At 51.4% G+C, this 16,292-nt stretch overlaps 5 protein-coding genes across 5 annotated transcripts; 2 read left to right on the top strand and 3 right to left on the bottom strand.

Moving 5' to 3' along the window:
- Positions 1-534: 534 nt before the first annotated feature.
- Positions 535-2,636, top strand: T069G_00684 (plus-3 domain-containing protein; the record flags this gene model as incomplete). The annotated part of the gene is made up of 4 exons (XM_056167894.1): positions 535-722; positions 892-1,625; positions 1,684-1,820; positions 1,887-2,636. 4 exons carry the CDS (start codon positions 535-537, stop codon positions 2,634-2,636), a joined length of 1,809 nt encoding a protein of 602 aa, XP_056033210.1.
- Positions 2,637-3,225: 589 nt separating this feature from the next.
- T069G_00683 (glycerophosphoryl diester phosphodiesterase family domain-containing protein) lies at positions 3,226-4,814 on the bottom strand (the record flags this gene model as incomplete). Its single annotated transcript, XM_056167893.1, has 6 exons — positions 3,226-3,533; positions 3,591-3,840; positions 3,913-4,017; positions 4,086-4,268; positions 4,407-4,603; positions 4,751-4,814. The coding sequence occupies 6 exons, from the start codon at positions 4,812-4,814 to the stop codon at positions 3,226-3,228; spliced, it is 1,107 nt and encodes a 368-aa protein (XP_056033209.1).
- Positions 4,815-6,677: 1,863 nt separating this feature from the next.
- On the bottom strand, positions 6,678-9,500 carry T069G_00682 (fungal specific transcription factor domain-containing protein; the record flags this gene model as incomplete). The annotated part of the gene is made up of 5 exons (XM_056167892.1): positions 6,678-7,058; positions 7,104-7,244; positions 7,290-7,865; positions 7,927-8,882; positions 9,002-9,500. 5 exons carry the CDS (start codon positions 9,498-9,500, stop codon positions 6,678-6,680), a joined length of 2,553 nt encoding a protein of 850 aa, XP_056033208.1.
- Positions 9,501-12,383: 2,883 nt separating this feature from the next.
- On the bottom strand, positions 12,384-14,221 carry T069G_00681 (uncharacterized protein; the record flags this gene model as incomplete). Its single annotated transcript, XM_056167891.1, has 4 exons — positions 12,384-12,497; positions 12,684-13,562; positions 13,696-13,884; positions 13,952-14,221. 4 exons carry the CDS (start codon positions 14,219-14,221, stop codon positions 12,384-12,386), a joined length of 1,452 nt encoding a protein of 483 aa, XP_056033207.1.
- Positions 14,222-14,758: 537 nt separating this feature from the next.
- On the top strand, positions 14,759-16,284 carry T069G_00680 (50S ribosome-binding GTPase domain-containing protein; the record flags this gene model as incomplete). Its single annotated transcript, XM_056167890.1, has 4 exons — positions 14,759-14,852; positions 14,976-14,985; positions 15,073-16,192; positions 16,255-16,284. The coding sequence occupies 4 exons, from the start codon at positions 14,759-14,761 to the stop codon at positions 16,282-16,284; spliced, it is 1,254 nt and encodes a 417-aa protein (XP_056033206.1).
- Between the last annotated feature and the right edge of the window lie 8 nt (positions 16,285-16,292).

Below are 16,292 nucleotides of genomic sequence, written 5' to 3'. Positions count from 1 at the left end.
CCGCATCATTGACTTTTCGAACTCGGACCATGCAAGCATGATGCCGAGCTGCTGCTACGGGGCCTGCAGCCGGTAAGGCCGCCGATTGGCTGGTTTACATCCGACCCGGACAAATGCTTTTCCGCGTTGAGCCGCTGTCGCGTTAATTGCCCAGGCGAAGCGCAATACTGTAGCGAGCAGCTTTAGTGGTGGACAGTGGAAAGGCTGGCTGCGAGTGCTGAATCTCTCTCTCTCCCTCTCTCTTCCTCCTTCACTCTGCAGTCCCCTAACTTGCTGTGCGCATCCAGTGCTTCCGTGGCCCAATCGTGTCGATACGCCGGAATCGAATTGGCATCATCTTATCTTTTTTCTCGCCCTCTTTATCTATTCTATCCGGGTGTCAAATCAAGCCACTGGCTTAGGAACTGAAAGCGCCGTCGCGTTTGCCCTCCCAACTCCTCTGCGACGTTCGTCGGACTTTTTCTCGCCACCGCTCTTCCCCCCTGAGAAGCATCTCTAGGCCATTGACGACAGGGGCCACGGCCGATTTTCATCATGGCTGATATCGACGACGAGCTCCTTGCTCTTGCGGGCGGTGACTCGGATGAGGAGGGATCTGTGAGCGCGAGCAGAGAGGCGTCGGCGTCGCCGCCACCAGCCTCAGACGACGACATGCCTAAGTCACCCGAGACCAAATCGAAGCGAAGGTCAAAGCAGGATGAGTCGGAAGATGAGGGTGAAGCGTAAGTGAATAATCTCTACTTCTATTGTGCTGCCTGGCAGCTGGGAGCCGGTTGGAGAACAATAGTTTGTCCTGGCTCCTCAGTTGCTGCTCATATTGGCAAACGCCCCCTTACTGCTGGTTCATCGGACAGTTATTAACGTGCAACTCTTTCATCTTCTTCTCTCTAGATCCGATGCCCCTTCACACAACTCCTTGGAATCAGCTTCGATGGATGAGTCCGACTCTGATACCGAGCCTGCGCACGGCGCGAGCCGTTCTACCACTGCCCCGGGGGCCAACGACGATGACAAGTATCCTGTTGACGGCATGTTTATGAGCGAGGCCGAAAAGGCTGAGATCATGGCCATGCGAGAAGTAGAGCGCGAGCAGATTATTGCGGATCGAATCTCTGAGATAGAGCGTCAGCGTCAGAATCGCCTGCTACGACAAATGGTCAACAACGTCGAGATTGAGGAGCGCAAGCAGGTTAAGAAGAAGCGTAGCGCTGATACCGAACTCGAGGATGGCGCTCGTAGAGCATCGAGACCGAAAACGGGCAAAGGCAGCGAATCGGCGATTGATTCCCTTCGCAGGGCGCGCGCTGAGAAAGCAAGACGGCAGGAGGACCGAGAAAGGCGGAGGGATGGCATGTCGCCGCATGGACGCGAATCGAGAGAGCCAGAGGAGAGCGACGATGACTTCGGACAGTCGCGCAATCGCTCGCCGGAGAAGGCTGCTGCTAGGGAGCTGCCGCCACCCGAGCTTCGTGATTTCGACCGAGTCCGCCTTGGTCGCAACGAGTTTGCGCAGGTGTGCTCTACTCCTGGCTTTGAGGCGGCTATTACGGGGTGCTATATCCGCATCGCTCTGGGGGCCCACCCTGAGACAGGCATTGAGCAATATCGCATGGCCCTGATTAAGGGTAAAGCTGTCTGATCCCGATGTCATAGTTTGCTATAAATGCTAACGATTTCTTGCAGGATTTACAACCGGCAGGCCATACGCTCTAAACGGTCCTCAAGGCTCGTTTGTCACTGATCAATACGTCAAGGCCACCCACGGCAAAGCTGTCAAAGAGTTTCCTTTTATTGCGGCGTCAGGTGGCCAATTCACAGAGGTATGATTTTTCCAGTTTACCCCCTTTTTTCATGTGCGGAGAAGTGCTGACAGTCTCGACTTGTAGGGTGAATTGAATCGATACAAAGTGACATGCCACAATGATGGTGTCACATTGCCCACGAAAGATTTCCTGGTAGACAAGATTGATGACATCAATGCGTTGATCAATCACAAGTGGACGAATGAGGAGATCAAGGCTAGGCTGGCAAAACGCAACGAGCTTCGCAAACGATTTGATCCACAGGAGCGCCAACGACTTGCCAATCTTGCCGAGGAGGCCGCCCAACGAGGCGACGACCAAAGGGCCGAGGAGCTGCAAGAAGAGTTAGAAAAGCTCGGCAGGGAGCGCCTTGCCTTTAAGACAAGCTTGGGCCCATCCAAAAACCCAGAGGCCACCAAGGCGTCGTCAGAACAAGACAGACTGGCGGAGCGTAACCGAGAGAATCGTCGCCTGAATCAAGAAGCGGTCCGGAAGGCTCAGTTGAAAGAAAAGGCAAAGGCGCGAGAAATCGAGATGGCGCTCAAGCGCGGCGAGGTTATTTCCGAAGACTACTCGCGACGACTTCGAACAAAGGCCAAGTTTGTGCACGACGTCAACGAAAAGGTTGGCGAGAAGCCGGAGGCTCCAAAGGACGGCGCGGGAGCAGCGACCAACGGGGCTAAGGGCCCTTCATCGTCACAAATACTGCCGCACCTGGCCAAGTTGCAAGAGAAGCACTATTCAGAAACTAAAGGCCTGCCGACTATTCACAAGCCCATTATGGATGATGACGTTATTGGGGCGCTGGATCTGGAAATTGACGTAGAAATTTGAGCTGCGCCCTTTCGCTTAAGCTGGCCAGGCAGGCTTCTTGATTCATGTTTTAAATCCACTCTTCATTTCTATTTTTCTAATTTTACCTGGTATTGCTCCTTTTTTATTTGATGAGGTGTTGATACTATATAAAAAAAAGGAGAAGCGGGTAGTGGAAAATAGCGGCGGGCATATTTGGAGTTGGACGGAATGGAATGGAATGAATTTCGATATCTTTTTTTTTTTTTGCAGCACGATTACAGGTATCCCCCTTTGCTGCTAAGTGAAAGGAGGATGCTTTTATTATTGAGGCTTCTCAGGGGAAGAACAAGCGGAGGTGCAGGCATATAGACAAGAACAAACGTAGATGGTATATTCCTAACTCTGAATGACTTGAAGAAAAGTATGTGCTGTTCCGTTATGCCCTGCGTTATCTATGTGTCTGATATAAGTCTGTCTGCAGTCTAGTGATCATTAAGGATCTGAATCAAAAACAAGAGGCGAAAAAAAGGAGAGATGTAACTCGTTTCCAACAGCAATGCAACCCAAATCCGCTTAACAAAAAGAGATGAAAATATGGAAAGGAAAACACTGGGATTTCCTGAACGCTTCAAGTCTGGAAATTCTTGAAAAAGCCAACGTCAAACTTGTCCACCCTGCCCTGAAGCCGCCTATACCAGAAGAAGCTCGTAGCGAAGACGTTGATGAAGAGGATGCCGCATGTAGTACGAAGTCCGGAGGTCAGGGAGCCAAGAACAACGCTGAGATTCGGGCGACGTGTGACAGCGGAGGAGGAGCTCGTCTTGCCGTCGAGGTCGTCTTCGACGCGGGAGCAGACCTGGAGGAAGAGCCTTGGGTCGTCGGTGATGACGCCGTCGATGAAGACGGGATTTGGAGTGGAGGAATCGAGTTTGGGGTCTACCGAGAGGGAAGAAGCCGAGGATGAAGATGAGGTTGACGGGAGAGAGGGAGTGCTGGGGATGTTTTTGCGGATGCACCACTCCATCCACTTTGGGCTGTTGACGGTCCACGCGAAGACGGGGCGGGAGGCGGATTTGGCCTTTGAGAGGAACCAGCCGCCGAGGGGCCCGACGAGGAGGAGCTGGAACATGTTGAAGCCGAGGTTGGGGATGGGGAGGAAGTGGCGGGAGTAGTAGAGGGAGGTTGAGATGTGGGCGAGGGGGAAGCCGGGGAGGAAGGCGAGGGCGGCCTTCATGAATGTGGCCTGTGTGTGTTATTTTGTTAGTTTCTGTGATTTTGGTGATTATGATGATGAGTTAGTGGGAGGAGGACTTACGTTCCAGCATCCTAGAACGATGCGTTCGTCCCATGGAGTTGCGGATGATACTTCTGTAAAGGTACATGCGACGGCTCGCAGCAGATCCTCGGGCTTGTCGTCGATCTATAAGATTCACGATATCAGCAGAGGTTCCTGCTGTCTTTTTTCTGATTCATAGTTTTTAGGCTCACCTTGATGTCCAGCAAGACCCAAATCTTCTCCGTCTCCGGCCCAGACACCAGATACTCTAGCAAATCCACCAGCCGAGGCAGCGGCTCATGGGGCTCCTTGAGAGTGCGAAGGCTGGAGAGATAGGACCAGGTGCAGTCCTTGATGAGGAGATCGACGCCAAAGCATCGTTTGAGCGAAGGGTCCTATGAAATAATTTATGCATTAGCCGGCGTGTTCCATTCTCACTCTCTTCATCACTCTCTCTTGGGGTCATTCATCTCATCTCATCTCATCTCGTCTCATCTCATCTCATTGAATATATCATCAGAAAATCAACTTACATGTGAAAGCACCACAACACCATCCTTGGAAAGATGCACATCCGTCTCCAGCGCATGGGCGCCAACCTCAACGGCCGCCCGGAACCCCGCCATGCTGTTCTCGGGAAACGAAGCCTTGAAGCCTCGGTGGGCAATGGTCTGCGGGATGAACCGCGAGGGATCATGGCGAGAGACAATTGCAGATGCCCATTTCGCAGCTGGAAAGGATAAACAAGTTAGTTTTTTCTTGATTTTTTTTTTTTTTTTTTTGTTGTTGTCTTGAAGAATTCCGAGCAAAGGTTCGATGTGAATAGTTACACTCGGAAACCCGGGACTGTTCAAAGGAATGAATTAGAGGTACGTACCTTTGGGGGCGGTGATGCCGCGGTGGAAGGGACTCATCAGAGGCTGCCTTTCCGAAGCGGTCATTTTCAAAAAGAATACTATAATCTAATTTCTCTATCTTTCTCCTATCTGATTTTGGTGAAAAAGAAGCAGAAAAGTGAAGAAGAAGAGGACGAAAAGACGAAACAAAGCCAATGGCGTATTCCTTAGTCAAATGGCCACTCTTCTTGGAGGGGGCGAGAACTTGGAGGGCTGCTTGTGTTCGTCACGCCGCCTTCGATTGGGCGGATATAAGTCCAGGTGAAGTCCGGAGTCCGTTGGGTAGCCTGACCTGACCGCCCTGGTTTGCTGTGTGTGTAGCCGGCTATTTTATTTCCTTTGTATGTTTTTTTTTTTTTTTTTTGTTCTTTTGCTAGTATCAGGCTATTTTGACGTTTTGACCAGTAACCAACAAGTTAATAAAGAACAAAGAACCAAGAACCAAGAAAGAGAAAGAGAGAAAGAGAGCGACAAAGTGGTGCCTCTCATCTCGTTTTTGTATCGCAGCTTTCTATCTACCTAGTACCTACCTATCTCTCGGTATCCATCCATCATCTCATATCTACCAAACAAGCTACTACCGTATCAAACCTGAAAAAAGCTCCATCCTGCTTTTTTTGACTCAGACCACGAGAAAAGTATAAAAAAACTCCATCAAATCAAATCTCGCATACACTCTACTCACACCAAAGCTCATGAGGCCACTCCCCATCACCAGCCTGCCTCGCATGACCCTCTTTTCCCCTGAACATGGTGCCTGTCGTGTCGCCACCTGGAACTGGGACCCTTTTTTGATTGATAGGCGTCTCTGCCGTGGCCAAGTAATACGCATATTGATACCGTTGACGTGTTAGCCGTCCGTGATAAGCACCTTAGTTTGCGGGAGTGTAAATCCCAAGGTCAGCGCTGAATGGATCCACGCCACTGATTACCTGTTAGTATAAGCACGATAATAAGGCCACGGCCAAGAAAAAAAAAAAAAACTTCATCACAGCACCCATGGCAAACAAGCTCGCATGTGCATGTGGCAATAATTCCACATATCTTCACCTAGACAAGAAAGCTGGGCTGCTACGTTACAAGGCTGTGTGGACCGCTAAAATGACTCCCGGCAGCGCATTTGATTTCCCACTCCCCTAATCACCTCAAGCTCCTGCACAGCCGCTGCGAGTCACCAGGCGGCTTTCCAGCAGCCGTTTTAGGGCTCCGCCAGAGAGGGTCAGAAGGGGTCTTTCATCCACTATCGAGTAGGGTCCAGATATTGCGCAACGTGCCGAAGTTGCTAAAGAAGATCGTGGCGGGCTGGTCGTCAGCTCCGTCGCCTTATTCCCAATCCAGCTTGGAATGAGTTTCAACGCATCAGGGCAAACTGGTTTTTGCATGTGCAGTTTTCGTTCAGGTCAAGGATTAATAGATATTAATATCAATGCCGTATCGCAGGTGGGTAATCCCTTGATATGCCGCATGTTAGTGCTCCGACTATTTATATCACCAAGATAAGATGCCGCCAAATAGGTAAATCGAGTTAAAATCTCTGCAAAAATCGTCACACCGATGATACTGCTTATTCAAAAAGACCATGTGTTTTGGAAATATCATGTAATGGAAATATTCAAAACTATCCATCTCCATCCATCCATCCGTCCATTTCACCAATAGCAGGTAATCCCTCATATCCCCGTGGCAGCCTTGTAGCCACTTTTGGTCTCCGAGTCATAGCAGGCAGAAAAAATTTCGAAAAGACAAAAAAAAAGCCCTCAACATATCGCTCCGCCATGTGCGCCGTCCCAACATAAAGGTATGTATCAAAAACGTTACATCGATAAGCAGCATATTCCAGACGAAACCAAAGCGTCTCTCGCTTCGCCATCACATCACACCATAGCGCCTAAAAAAACATGTCATTATTCACAAAGACAGCCCGTGCAGCCCGTTTGTTGAAAATTCGCCGTTGTGGTAGTTGACCCCCTGCAGCTGCTTTCCGTAGTCAATGCTTCCGAGGCCCAGTCCAAGTTCTGAAGGTGACACTTCTTCTCCTGAGCTGAGGCTTTCGTCACTCATGCTGAGCACGCTCTGCGGCGGCGCCGGGTTGTTGCCAAATTCACCAATGTTGAAGTTGCTCAGGTCCCATGAATCTGGTGACCACTCGCTGCCCGTCGAGTGTCCCGCCATGGCAGCTTCGATGCTGGCGCCTCCGTAGATCACGTCATAAACATTGTTCATTCCACTGTCCATGGATCCGACCAGCGCCTCCCAGTCGGCACCAGTCATGTTGGGCGTCTTGGCTGACTGTCCGTTGTTCATAAAGTTCTGGCCGTTGGTCTGCATTCCCACTGTCTGTGCCGGCATGCTGGTTGGGGATGTGGCGTGTTTGTTTGTGAAAGGAGTGTCGTTGAGCGAAAGGTAGTCGAGGTTCTGCCTTGCCTGCGCGTTCGGGGAAAGCCTAGACATCCGCGACGCCGAGTGCTGGCGCTCCTGTCGGTGGCCATCAAATGATTGGCGAGACGAGATGGGTTGGACCTCTCCGTTGGAACCTTGGAGGTCCGCCATGTTGCCCATCCAGCGAGCCTTGTCTTGGTGTCGCGTCAGGTCAGTATCGCTTGCTGAAGTCGGGAATTGGCCCAGCGGTGGGGAGTTTTGTTGCTTGGGATAGCTCGTCGGGGGTGATGCGCGACGGGAGCCAGTCGCCACCGACGGCTTGCGGACGTGCTTGTTCATCGCCGCTGGCCCTGATGGGTCAGTAACGGTAATGAGCACGCTCGCGGCTCGTTCCAAATCCACGAATCCAGGCGACTGGTTCTTGCGAAGGGTCTGAAGGACATCGTTGACCAGCCGCTCATCCTCGCGCAACAGCTTGCTGTCACGCTTCAGATCAATGGCCTGGTAGAGAAGGGTAAGGGCGCACACGGCGAGAAGATCACACTTGTTCATGCAGAATGAAAATGACATGCTTCGCTCCTCGAGAAGCTGTGAGATTTGGATAATGTGCTTGCTGGACTCGCTGATGGAGATCAGCGCAGGTGCAGCCTTGGGCCCGAGGTTGGAGCCAACGACGGGGCGATAGATGAGGGTGCGAATATAATAATATGTGAGTGCCTAGTGTGACGTTTTTGTTAGTCCCTTCGCATCTTTAGTATGTATCACTCTTCGCACTTACCAGTAGAGGTGACCGGCTGCCAGTGACATCTGTCGATGGCTTGCCATGAGCAAAGTTGAGTCTCAGATGAGCCGGCAGATCATCGTACCAGCCGTCTAATTCAGCCTCAAAGGCACTAATCTGCTGTAGCGACAGGTCATAGCTTGCCGCTGCAGGGTACACCTTGTCGAGGACACGAGCGAGGATGCGGGTTGCCCTGAAGAGAGCTAGAGCGCTGGAGATGCGCGTGTACTCTCCCGGCAGTGTGGGCTGGAACCCCTTCTCCGTCACGTACTCATCGTCAGTGTCGGATGGATACTCCGCTTGGACATCCTCTTCTTTTAGCAGTTTGGGAAGGCCAGTAATGGCAGCCGTCATGGTGTCCAGGGCATACAGTGTCCAAAAGACCTTTTTCCTAGTCTCGAGGGTCAAAGCGCCAAAAGAGAAGCGCTTCTGGCTTTGGTGCAGGCCTAGCCGGTGAGACAGACCCACGGCGATGCATTTGTAGTGCTGGAGACGACGATAGTCGGCTCGGACGGTGCAGTACAGCAGAGCCAGCACAAGACACTGCAGTGTGTTCATGGTGTTTTCCAGCATCAAGGACTCTAGGGCTTTCGTCCATTGGTACTCGCATGCAGCAACTTGCTGAATGTCTGGAGCCTCTGACGAGAGGCCTGCGAGAGAGAAGACGAGATAGAGCTGGGCAAGCTTATAGTTGCACTTGACTCTCTCTGGGTCATTGACAAACTCCTCGTAGATACGGAGGAAAGTGGGCTTGTGAAGAACGGGGAAGAGAGGGGCCCATTCTTGGAAAAAGACGTTGACACATCTGTCTGAAAAGAGCCGAGGAGGGACCCTTGATGGCTGTTCCGACATCTTGGCAACGAGTGGAGTGCAGCCTTGGATATGCAAGAAGGCGTCTGGGGTAAAGTCACTGCAGGGCTTGCCGCTGTCTTGCATCTTACGCTTGAGAGAGGCTACATAGAAAAGACGTTAGAGACATGGTAATAAGCTTTGGGGAAGCAAGATGGCAGTGTGTCTGCGCATTGTGCGCGCGTGGATTGTGTGAACGTGGGGCAGCTAAAGTATGACATACCGATAAAGGCGCGCCCACTGGATGAGCCCATAAAGTACGAGTCGGAATTTTCGACGCCGAGAAGCAATTGTGTAGCTTGCACTCTGAAGGTGTCTTCTTTTATGGTGGGCGAGTCTTTTGCGGAATCTGGTGATACCGGAGTGGCCATGGATGTGACTGAAGGCCTCCGTCGTGGTCCGCCATGAATGTTTCCGTGCATCGTAGAGAGCATGTCGATTTTCTCATCCTTCTCGTCCAGCAGGTCCTTGAGCTCGCGGACCTCTGCCTCGAGCGCACGAACCCGCTCCTCTAGAGACTCTGTGTATCCACGCGGAAAGGCACGCCGGCTCAGCTTGTCGCTTGTGCGGCACTCGAAGCCAACTGAGGAACATTGTGAACATGTCGGCCGGACGCCATCACAGCGGATCTTTTTGCTGCGACACCGGTCACAGGCTTGGGCGATGCGACTCTGGGCGCTGTTGCCCACCTTGATAACTTTCATAGGCAGGATGCCCGGCATTGTGGCGATTGCGATCCGAGCGTCGATTGAGAAAGAGATATGAAGATTCGGTGGTGTTGGTCAAGGCGTTGTTTTATGCGAGCGAACTTGCTGATTGGGGCTTTCTTCGCCCACCAGCCGTGGTTCGGCGCAACAGATGGCGAGACAGCGTGGGCAAGTATCACGTTGCCACGACTTGGTTCGGTTTGTTTCCAGAAGGCACGATGATGTCGCAATACCAATGAAACTCGTTCTCGTGTTCGATAATGTGAAGTATTCCGGTCGTCAGCTGGAGAAGTAGAGTAAAGAGTGAAGAATATTGTGGGGTGTGAGAGAATGGAAGGGAAAGGGAAATGGAAGAGCGAGCCCAGGACAGAGAATGGCGAAGTGGAGCCTTAAAGGACATGGAAAGGAGCGCTGCAACGAGTTCGAGTTCGCACGGGCAGGCAATTAAATCCCGGGGAAGGGGATTGGTTAGTGCGCAAACCTTCTGACCAAGTGCTGCCTCTAGCACCCAGTTCTAGCACCCTGTAGCGCGTTGGCTGGGTGCTAGAGGCAGGTACATATACTAACTGACGGCTGGGTGCCAGGCAGGGCGCCGCCAAGTCGTCTGCATGTTAGTCCTGCATATGTCCAGCGCCGGAGAGGTACAAATGCGGTACCTGCTGCAGCCGGCTGCAAAGGGTTGCAACCACCGCATCTTCGCCTGGAGATGGCCTCAATCCTATCAACCCACGGAATCTTGCCATCGGAATCCCTCTCGTCTTCTCGTTCCCCCTTTGCTCGCATGAAAAAGCACCCAAATTGCTGATGCACGCCGCACGCCCTAATAGGCACCGCGCCGCTGTGACTGGACAGATCCGGTCCGGCTTGCTCCACCCGCCAACGTCTTTCGTTGGGGCTGTCATCAGTCCCGACTTTGATTGACGTACGTCGGTTGTCTTCTTCCAATCTTTTTTGCACTGCGCTCGCTAGTCGCCCCCCTGGTAGGCCACGAGATGCCCCCACCCCGGCTCTGCCTGTACTCGTACAGTAGCCATGACTCTGTTCCAATGTTGATCTACTAATCCATGACCATGTCCATTTGCTGGCACGGAGTACCTGTGTGTGCTAGCTCATCAAGGGTTTGCCTTCTAGTACTTGCACGGCAACGATGCTAGCGACTGGCTGCTCCGGCAGATGGACGAACATACCCTGTGCGATCACCGCAACATGAGGCTCGCTGGCTGAAGAAATTTGAACCCTAACCCAGCATCGCGACATTTTAGCCCGACCGCCGTACTCGCATTACCCACATGGGCCGTCCGTCCAGTTGAGGGCTGGCCGATGTACGGGGCCTGACGGGGGATGCAGGTCGAGCGCAGCGCAGTCAGAAAATGCAACCCATTGTCCCAACAACGTCCATCGACCCTTCGATATCTTACCGCTGCAGTCTTACTTTTCGTACCAGCCCACGCAAGGGCCCTCGAGCTCTAGAACGGATTCCAAAGCCTTTGCCAGATAGCTAGCGCCGAAGAAATCTCGACTTATGGCCTGATTTACCCCAGATTTCCCGCGGTTTGCCCCCCTAAGGCGCACATAGTGCGGGGTGGGAAAAGCCGGGGAGCAGCTCCTCTCACTTCTCGCTGCCCTCGTACTGTGCAGCTTTTTGACATTCGGCCAACAAGAACGGGAAATGGGAGCGGTGGTGGCGTTTGTCCAACGGCCATCGTTTCATGCCACTGTGAAGATACATGCGTTCTTGGGTGCCGAATGCAGGTTTGGGATTTGGGTACTGCTGCAGCGGTTTTCGCCTCCGACTCATTCTCAATAACGTGACCTCTTCAGGGCGCCATGTCCCATAACGTGATGCTGCTATCGCCTGTCTATCTGCTTGTACGCACGCGAGAAAAAAACGGCAGCACCGGAATCAGCACTGGTTGATTCACTAAGCATCTTACCTCAATGGAATCGGCGTAGATTTAACCACCGACTCTCGAGCGTCCAAGACACCGGCAGCCTCGGACCCTTGCCGATGCCGTCAGCTTTCTGCTCTGCCCCAGCTCGGTCCACGCGACACCGAAATCAATGTCAAGAATAGTTGACTCAATGCAGCCTAGAGGAGCGTGTTTATGCCATGCATGCAACTCTTCCATTCTAGCATTCAGCTGCGAGGTGCCGCGTTCCTCTCCGGTCTTGCAGCCATCTTGTCTAGGGCCCCAAAAGCCCTGGCTTAATCACTCACACCCGGGACACACTCATCCTCCCACTTCCCATGGACACATTCAGCATGCCCAATTATCACCAGATGAGAGACTTTTAGTGCTCGTCGGCACATCTATTATCCTTCATGGCATTCATTAGCACTTCTTTCCCCGTATTTTGTGCCAAGACTGAGGTGCTAGTGGCATTCGTTTACCCTAACTCAGAGTTCGAAGCGTCAGCCACGCTTGAAATGGTGGCGTGGAAAGAAGAGCTTGAAGTTTAAAATCATCCCAGCGTCTGTCATGTCATACAAGCAGAATGGAAGATGACCACGATACGAGATGCATCTAATCTTCTGAGATTAAACATCTCCAGATATGAAACGGCTCTCCAGTTCTATTCAACATGTTCATGACCGAGATCTGTTTACCAAATTCACAATTCACTTATACTCGCACTGCATTGATCGCATGTTCAACCCGCATTTTAGTTCCGTTTCAGTCAATAGCTCAGTGCTAGTTTGTCGAGCGGAATCACGATACAAAACTCGACTAGAAAGCGTCAAAAGGCCACAAACAATGGTTGCCCTCCTTCTCACTGCCTCCCTATCGGGTCAAGCCGGCGCAAACATCTACATGATCAATCGTCGATCCCCACGCTAGAGTTTATATCAGCGCTTCCCCGGCTGTTCATCCCACGCCGCCAGGCTATTTCGGCCGCTTAGCTGAAATCGTCCTCTTCATTGGCTGCCGGCTCAGACGCTTGCTCGTTTTGGGCATCTTCCATAGACCCGAGATATGTCACTACGCGTGCGTCCAGAAGCAGCCTTGCCTTCTGTGATATTACGTGGTTGCATTAGCATTTATCCATGACTTTTGGTTTAAACTGAGAACTTGGTCTTGTTCGGGAATAGCCATCTGCCGCCATCTGGCTGGACCCCGGACCGTCGGAATCCCATGGACAAGGGAAGGGTCGCCTCAAAACCAACAAAGAGACAAAAGGACAGGAAAAATATCGTACCTCGTTTTCTAGCGCCTCCGCCACACCTTGCAGGACCTGGGTTTCAAGATCTCTCAAAGTCTCAGCCGCTAGCATGCACTCCGCACGCGGCTGATTTGCTGCTTGTGGTTGCTCCGTTACCCCGTACGAGAGTCCGGAGGAGATTCTGTCCAGCTGCATCGCAACCCGCTCCTCCAGCACGGCAACAGCTCGAAGCTTAAACACTTGGTATAGGTCGTGATTCTGCACAAGCGTCTCAAGCTCATCAGCCCGGTCCGTAACATCTTCGTCTTGCCAAAATAGTACCAATTGGCGATCCCCTGACGTGTCTTGCGCTATGCGGAAAGAAAGTCCATCTTCCTCATTGAGAACTAGCAAGTACAGAAAAGGGCTGTTCCACTGGACACCTTGCTCCGTCAAAGATAACCGAACCGTGGGGGGCCCATTGTAAACGCGGAGTTTAGCTGCTCCTAGAGGGTCGTCGGGTAGCGGAGCGACGTGTAGTGTTAGCTCTTTAACGGAGGAGTCATGGTCGATGAAGCCGTAGCTAAACAGCATCTCGGCTGGTGACTTTGTCTGTCCATATGAGATTGTAATCTCTCCACCTGATAATACCTTTGACCCTGAACTCGGAAGAAGTACCACATCGCCGTCAGAACTTTCATCGTAGTATGCAGAATGGGTCTGTGAGTGGTTCGCCATGTCAAGTCCAGGAACCATAGCATGACCGGCTCGAGGAAGCTCCAGACATCGCGAGCGATACCAGGCATCGGCTAAGATCCAATCCTCCACCGTTACAGTGTCCCAGAAAAGATCCCTCCAAAAGGGTATATCTGATGCTTGTTCGCTAATCTGATTAAATTCGCGTGAAAGTGCAGATAGCTTGGCACTCAACGCTGCCTGTGTGGTATGATTGTCAGTACAGCATTGCATGACATCTGCGGCTTCATGCATTGCGAGCCGCATTTGGGTAACAATGTAGGAGAAATCCCCGATAGGTTACTATCGAAGTAGATGGGGGATGTCAATTTACCTCTAGAGATGTGCCTTTGAGTAGTTGCCTCTCCTCATTCGTCCACATGGTGGGAATAGGGATGTATTGAGGCAAGAACTTGATATACTCGGTCCACGACGTTGAAGCAAATAATCTAGCATCTGAAGAAGCTTCTTTCGACTGGATAATATGAGTCAAAAGATATAGCATGACATCAATCCTAGTGCTCTCTCCAGATATTAGCATCGTCGTCGTCATCATGTGAATTTCACCACGGGTGAACCCTGATACTTACTTGGTGTCCAGCAGCCTCAAATAGCTGCTTGAAATTCCGATCAACCTTGGCGTATACTTCTACCGTCTCTGCAGATAAAACAAGATCCCGGGGTATTCGAATTATCGCTCGTGAGCTAGAAGCATCTTGGCCCGCATCTGTGATATCATGCTTGGCGACAAGGCCAAGCCCTTTGCCCTCGACGGTTCGTATTTCTGCGTTTGCAAATTCCACACTGTTCAGGGCAGCCCAGGCTGGGAAAGCCTCGAGGGGTAATTGTGAATGCGCCATGTCACAATGTTAGAGAATGTGAGATGACTTGAGAGGTTTGCTTGAGCAAGGAAAGATGAAAGATCAGGCGTTGGTGATCTGTCTTGTTCGAGATGGAAGTTAATCGTCCGTTATACAAGCTGCCTAGCATAGAAGTACCTTGAAGTAAATGAGCGTGGAGGGGCTAGTATCGGCAGATTGAAAGTACTCGTGTCTTAGTGTGCCAGTCTCCTATAAATAAGTAACTCTCTTATTAGTACGACATCAGCAGTAGCCGTGCTTACCATTGGGTACATTGAACGACATCATCGCAGCCCGTTCGTCACAAGCGTCCACTTTGCGCCAACTTTTTGCATATTGCCGATCCAATTTTTTTTTTTATCTTTTTTTGCGATATCATATCTGCTATCTGTCTGACAGTCTCCTACGCATTCCGGCTCTTTTCACCATTCATAGATTCATTTCCATAAGCTCCCCTACTGTACAGTTCAATAATATCCTTGTATTCTATTATATTCATTTGCATCCTCCGACTCGAGATTTCGCGCGCGCCCCGCCATGCCTCGCGATCCCCTCATCGGGCTGGTAGGGAAGCCCTCTGCCGGCAAGAGCAGCACGCTCAACAGCTTAACAGATGCTTCCTCCAAAGTTGGTCAGTGGCCTCATTCCTTTTTTCATATATTAAAACCATAAGCGAAGCGAGGAAACAACAAAGGGGACCATCCGTCGCTCATCTGATAGATGCTTATACTGAGACTAACATCCTTTTGTGCAGGCAACTTCCCGTGAATACTCGCCCACCCACCCCATTCCCACTCGAATAAAAGCTCGCGAAGCTGACTTGGACATCCTCTTTTGTTCTTGTGCGACAGATTTACCACCATTGATCCTCAGCGAGCGATAGGATACCTTCAGATCGACTGCGCCTGCGCGCGCTTCAACGTCTCAGACAGATGCAAACCCAACTACGGATCTTGCGTCGACGGCCGACGATCTGTACCGATCGAGCTTCTAGATGTCGCGGGGTTAGTGCCTGGTGCGCATCAAGGCCGTGGCCTGGGAAACAAATTCTTGGACGATCTACGACATGCCGATGCGCTTATTCACGTCGTTGATGCGTCCGGAACCGTCGATGCGGAAGGCAAGGAGACGAGAGGCTACGATCCTTCGGTTGATATCGCATGGCTGCGCAGCGAGGTTGTTGCATGGATTCTGGGTAATCTGATGCAAAAATGGGGAGGCATCAAGCGGCGGCATATCGCGGTCAAGGCGACGGCTGTCGAGACATTACAAAACCAGTTTTCCGGTTACGGATCCACAACCGTAACGGTACAGCGGACAATAGATCGATCAGGCGTGAAAGAGCCGCTGGAGGAGTGGTCCGATGAAACGATTGAGCACATTGTCAACTGCTTCATCGACGAAAAGTTCCCGACGGTTATAGCGCTAAACAAGATCGATCATCCCGATGCAGATAAGAACATTGCCAAGATTGCCAAGATGCAGGACCCTAATGCGGTTGTACTCTGTTCGGCCATTTCAGAAATCTTCCTGAGGAAAATGGCGAAGCAAGGATACATCAAATACGTGGAGGGAAGCGAATTTATCGACACGAGAGAAGATCTCATCGAGCAAGGCGACCCTACAGGAGGCGGCCTCAAAGAACTTGACGAAAAGAACCGAAATCGAATAGAAAATCTAAAGGATATGGTGCTCTACCGCTTTGGGTCGACTGGAGTCGTACAGGTGCTGTCTAAGGCCGCCGAGCTGCTCGGCTTAGTACCTGTTTTCCCCGTCCGAAACACTACGACGTTTAGCTCTGGAGCGTCCGAATCCAAATTTGTCTTTAGAGATTGCGTGCTGGTGAAGAAGGGATTGACAGTGGGTGACGTTGCTCGGAAAGTGATGGGTGATGCGCCGATTGCGTTTGTGGAAGGAGTTGGAAACATGAGGGTATCTGAAGATGATGTCGTTGCCGTGGGGAAGAATGATGTAAGTTGAACACCATGTATCGGCCGCTCTGGAAGATATAGTTACTGACATATGTACTCTAGGTATTATCATTCAAGGTTGGGCGGACATGATGGAAGCA

This window comes from Trichoderma breve, chromosome 1, assembly GCF_028502605.1.
Source record: "Trichoderma breve strain T069 chromosome 1, whole genome shotgun sequence".
NCBI classification, from domain to species: domain Eukaryota; kingdom Fungi; phylum Ascomycota; class Sordariomycetes; order Hypocreales; family Hypocreaceae; genus Trichoderma; species Trichoderma breve.
This window is presented reverse-complemented; position numbering and strand designations above follow the sequence as displayed.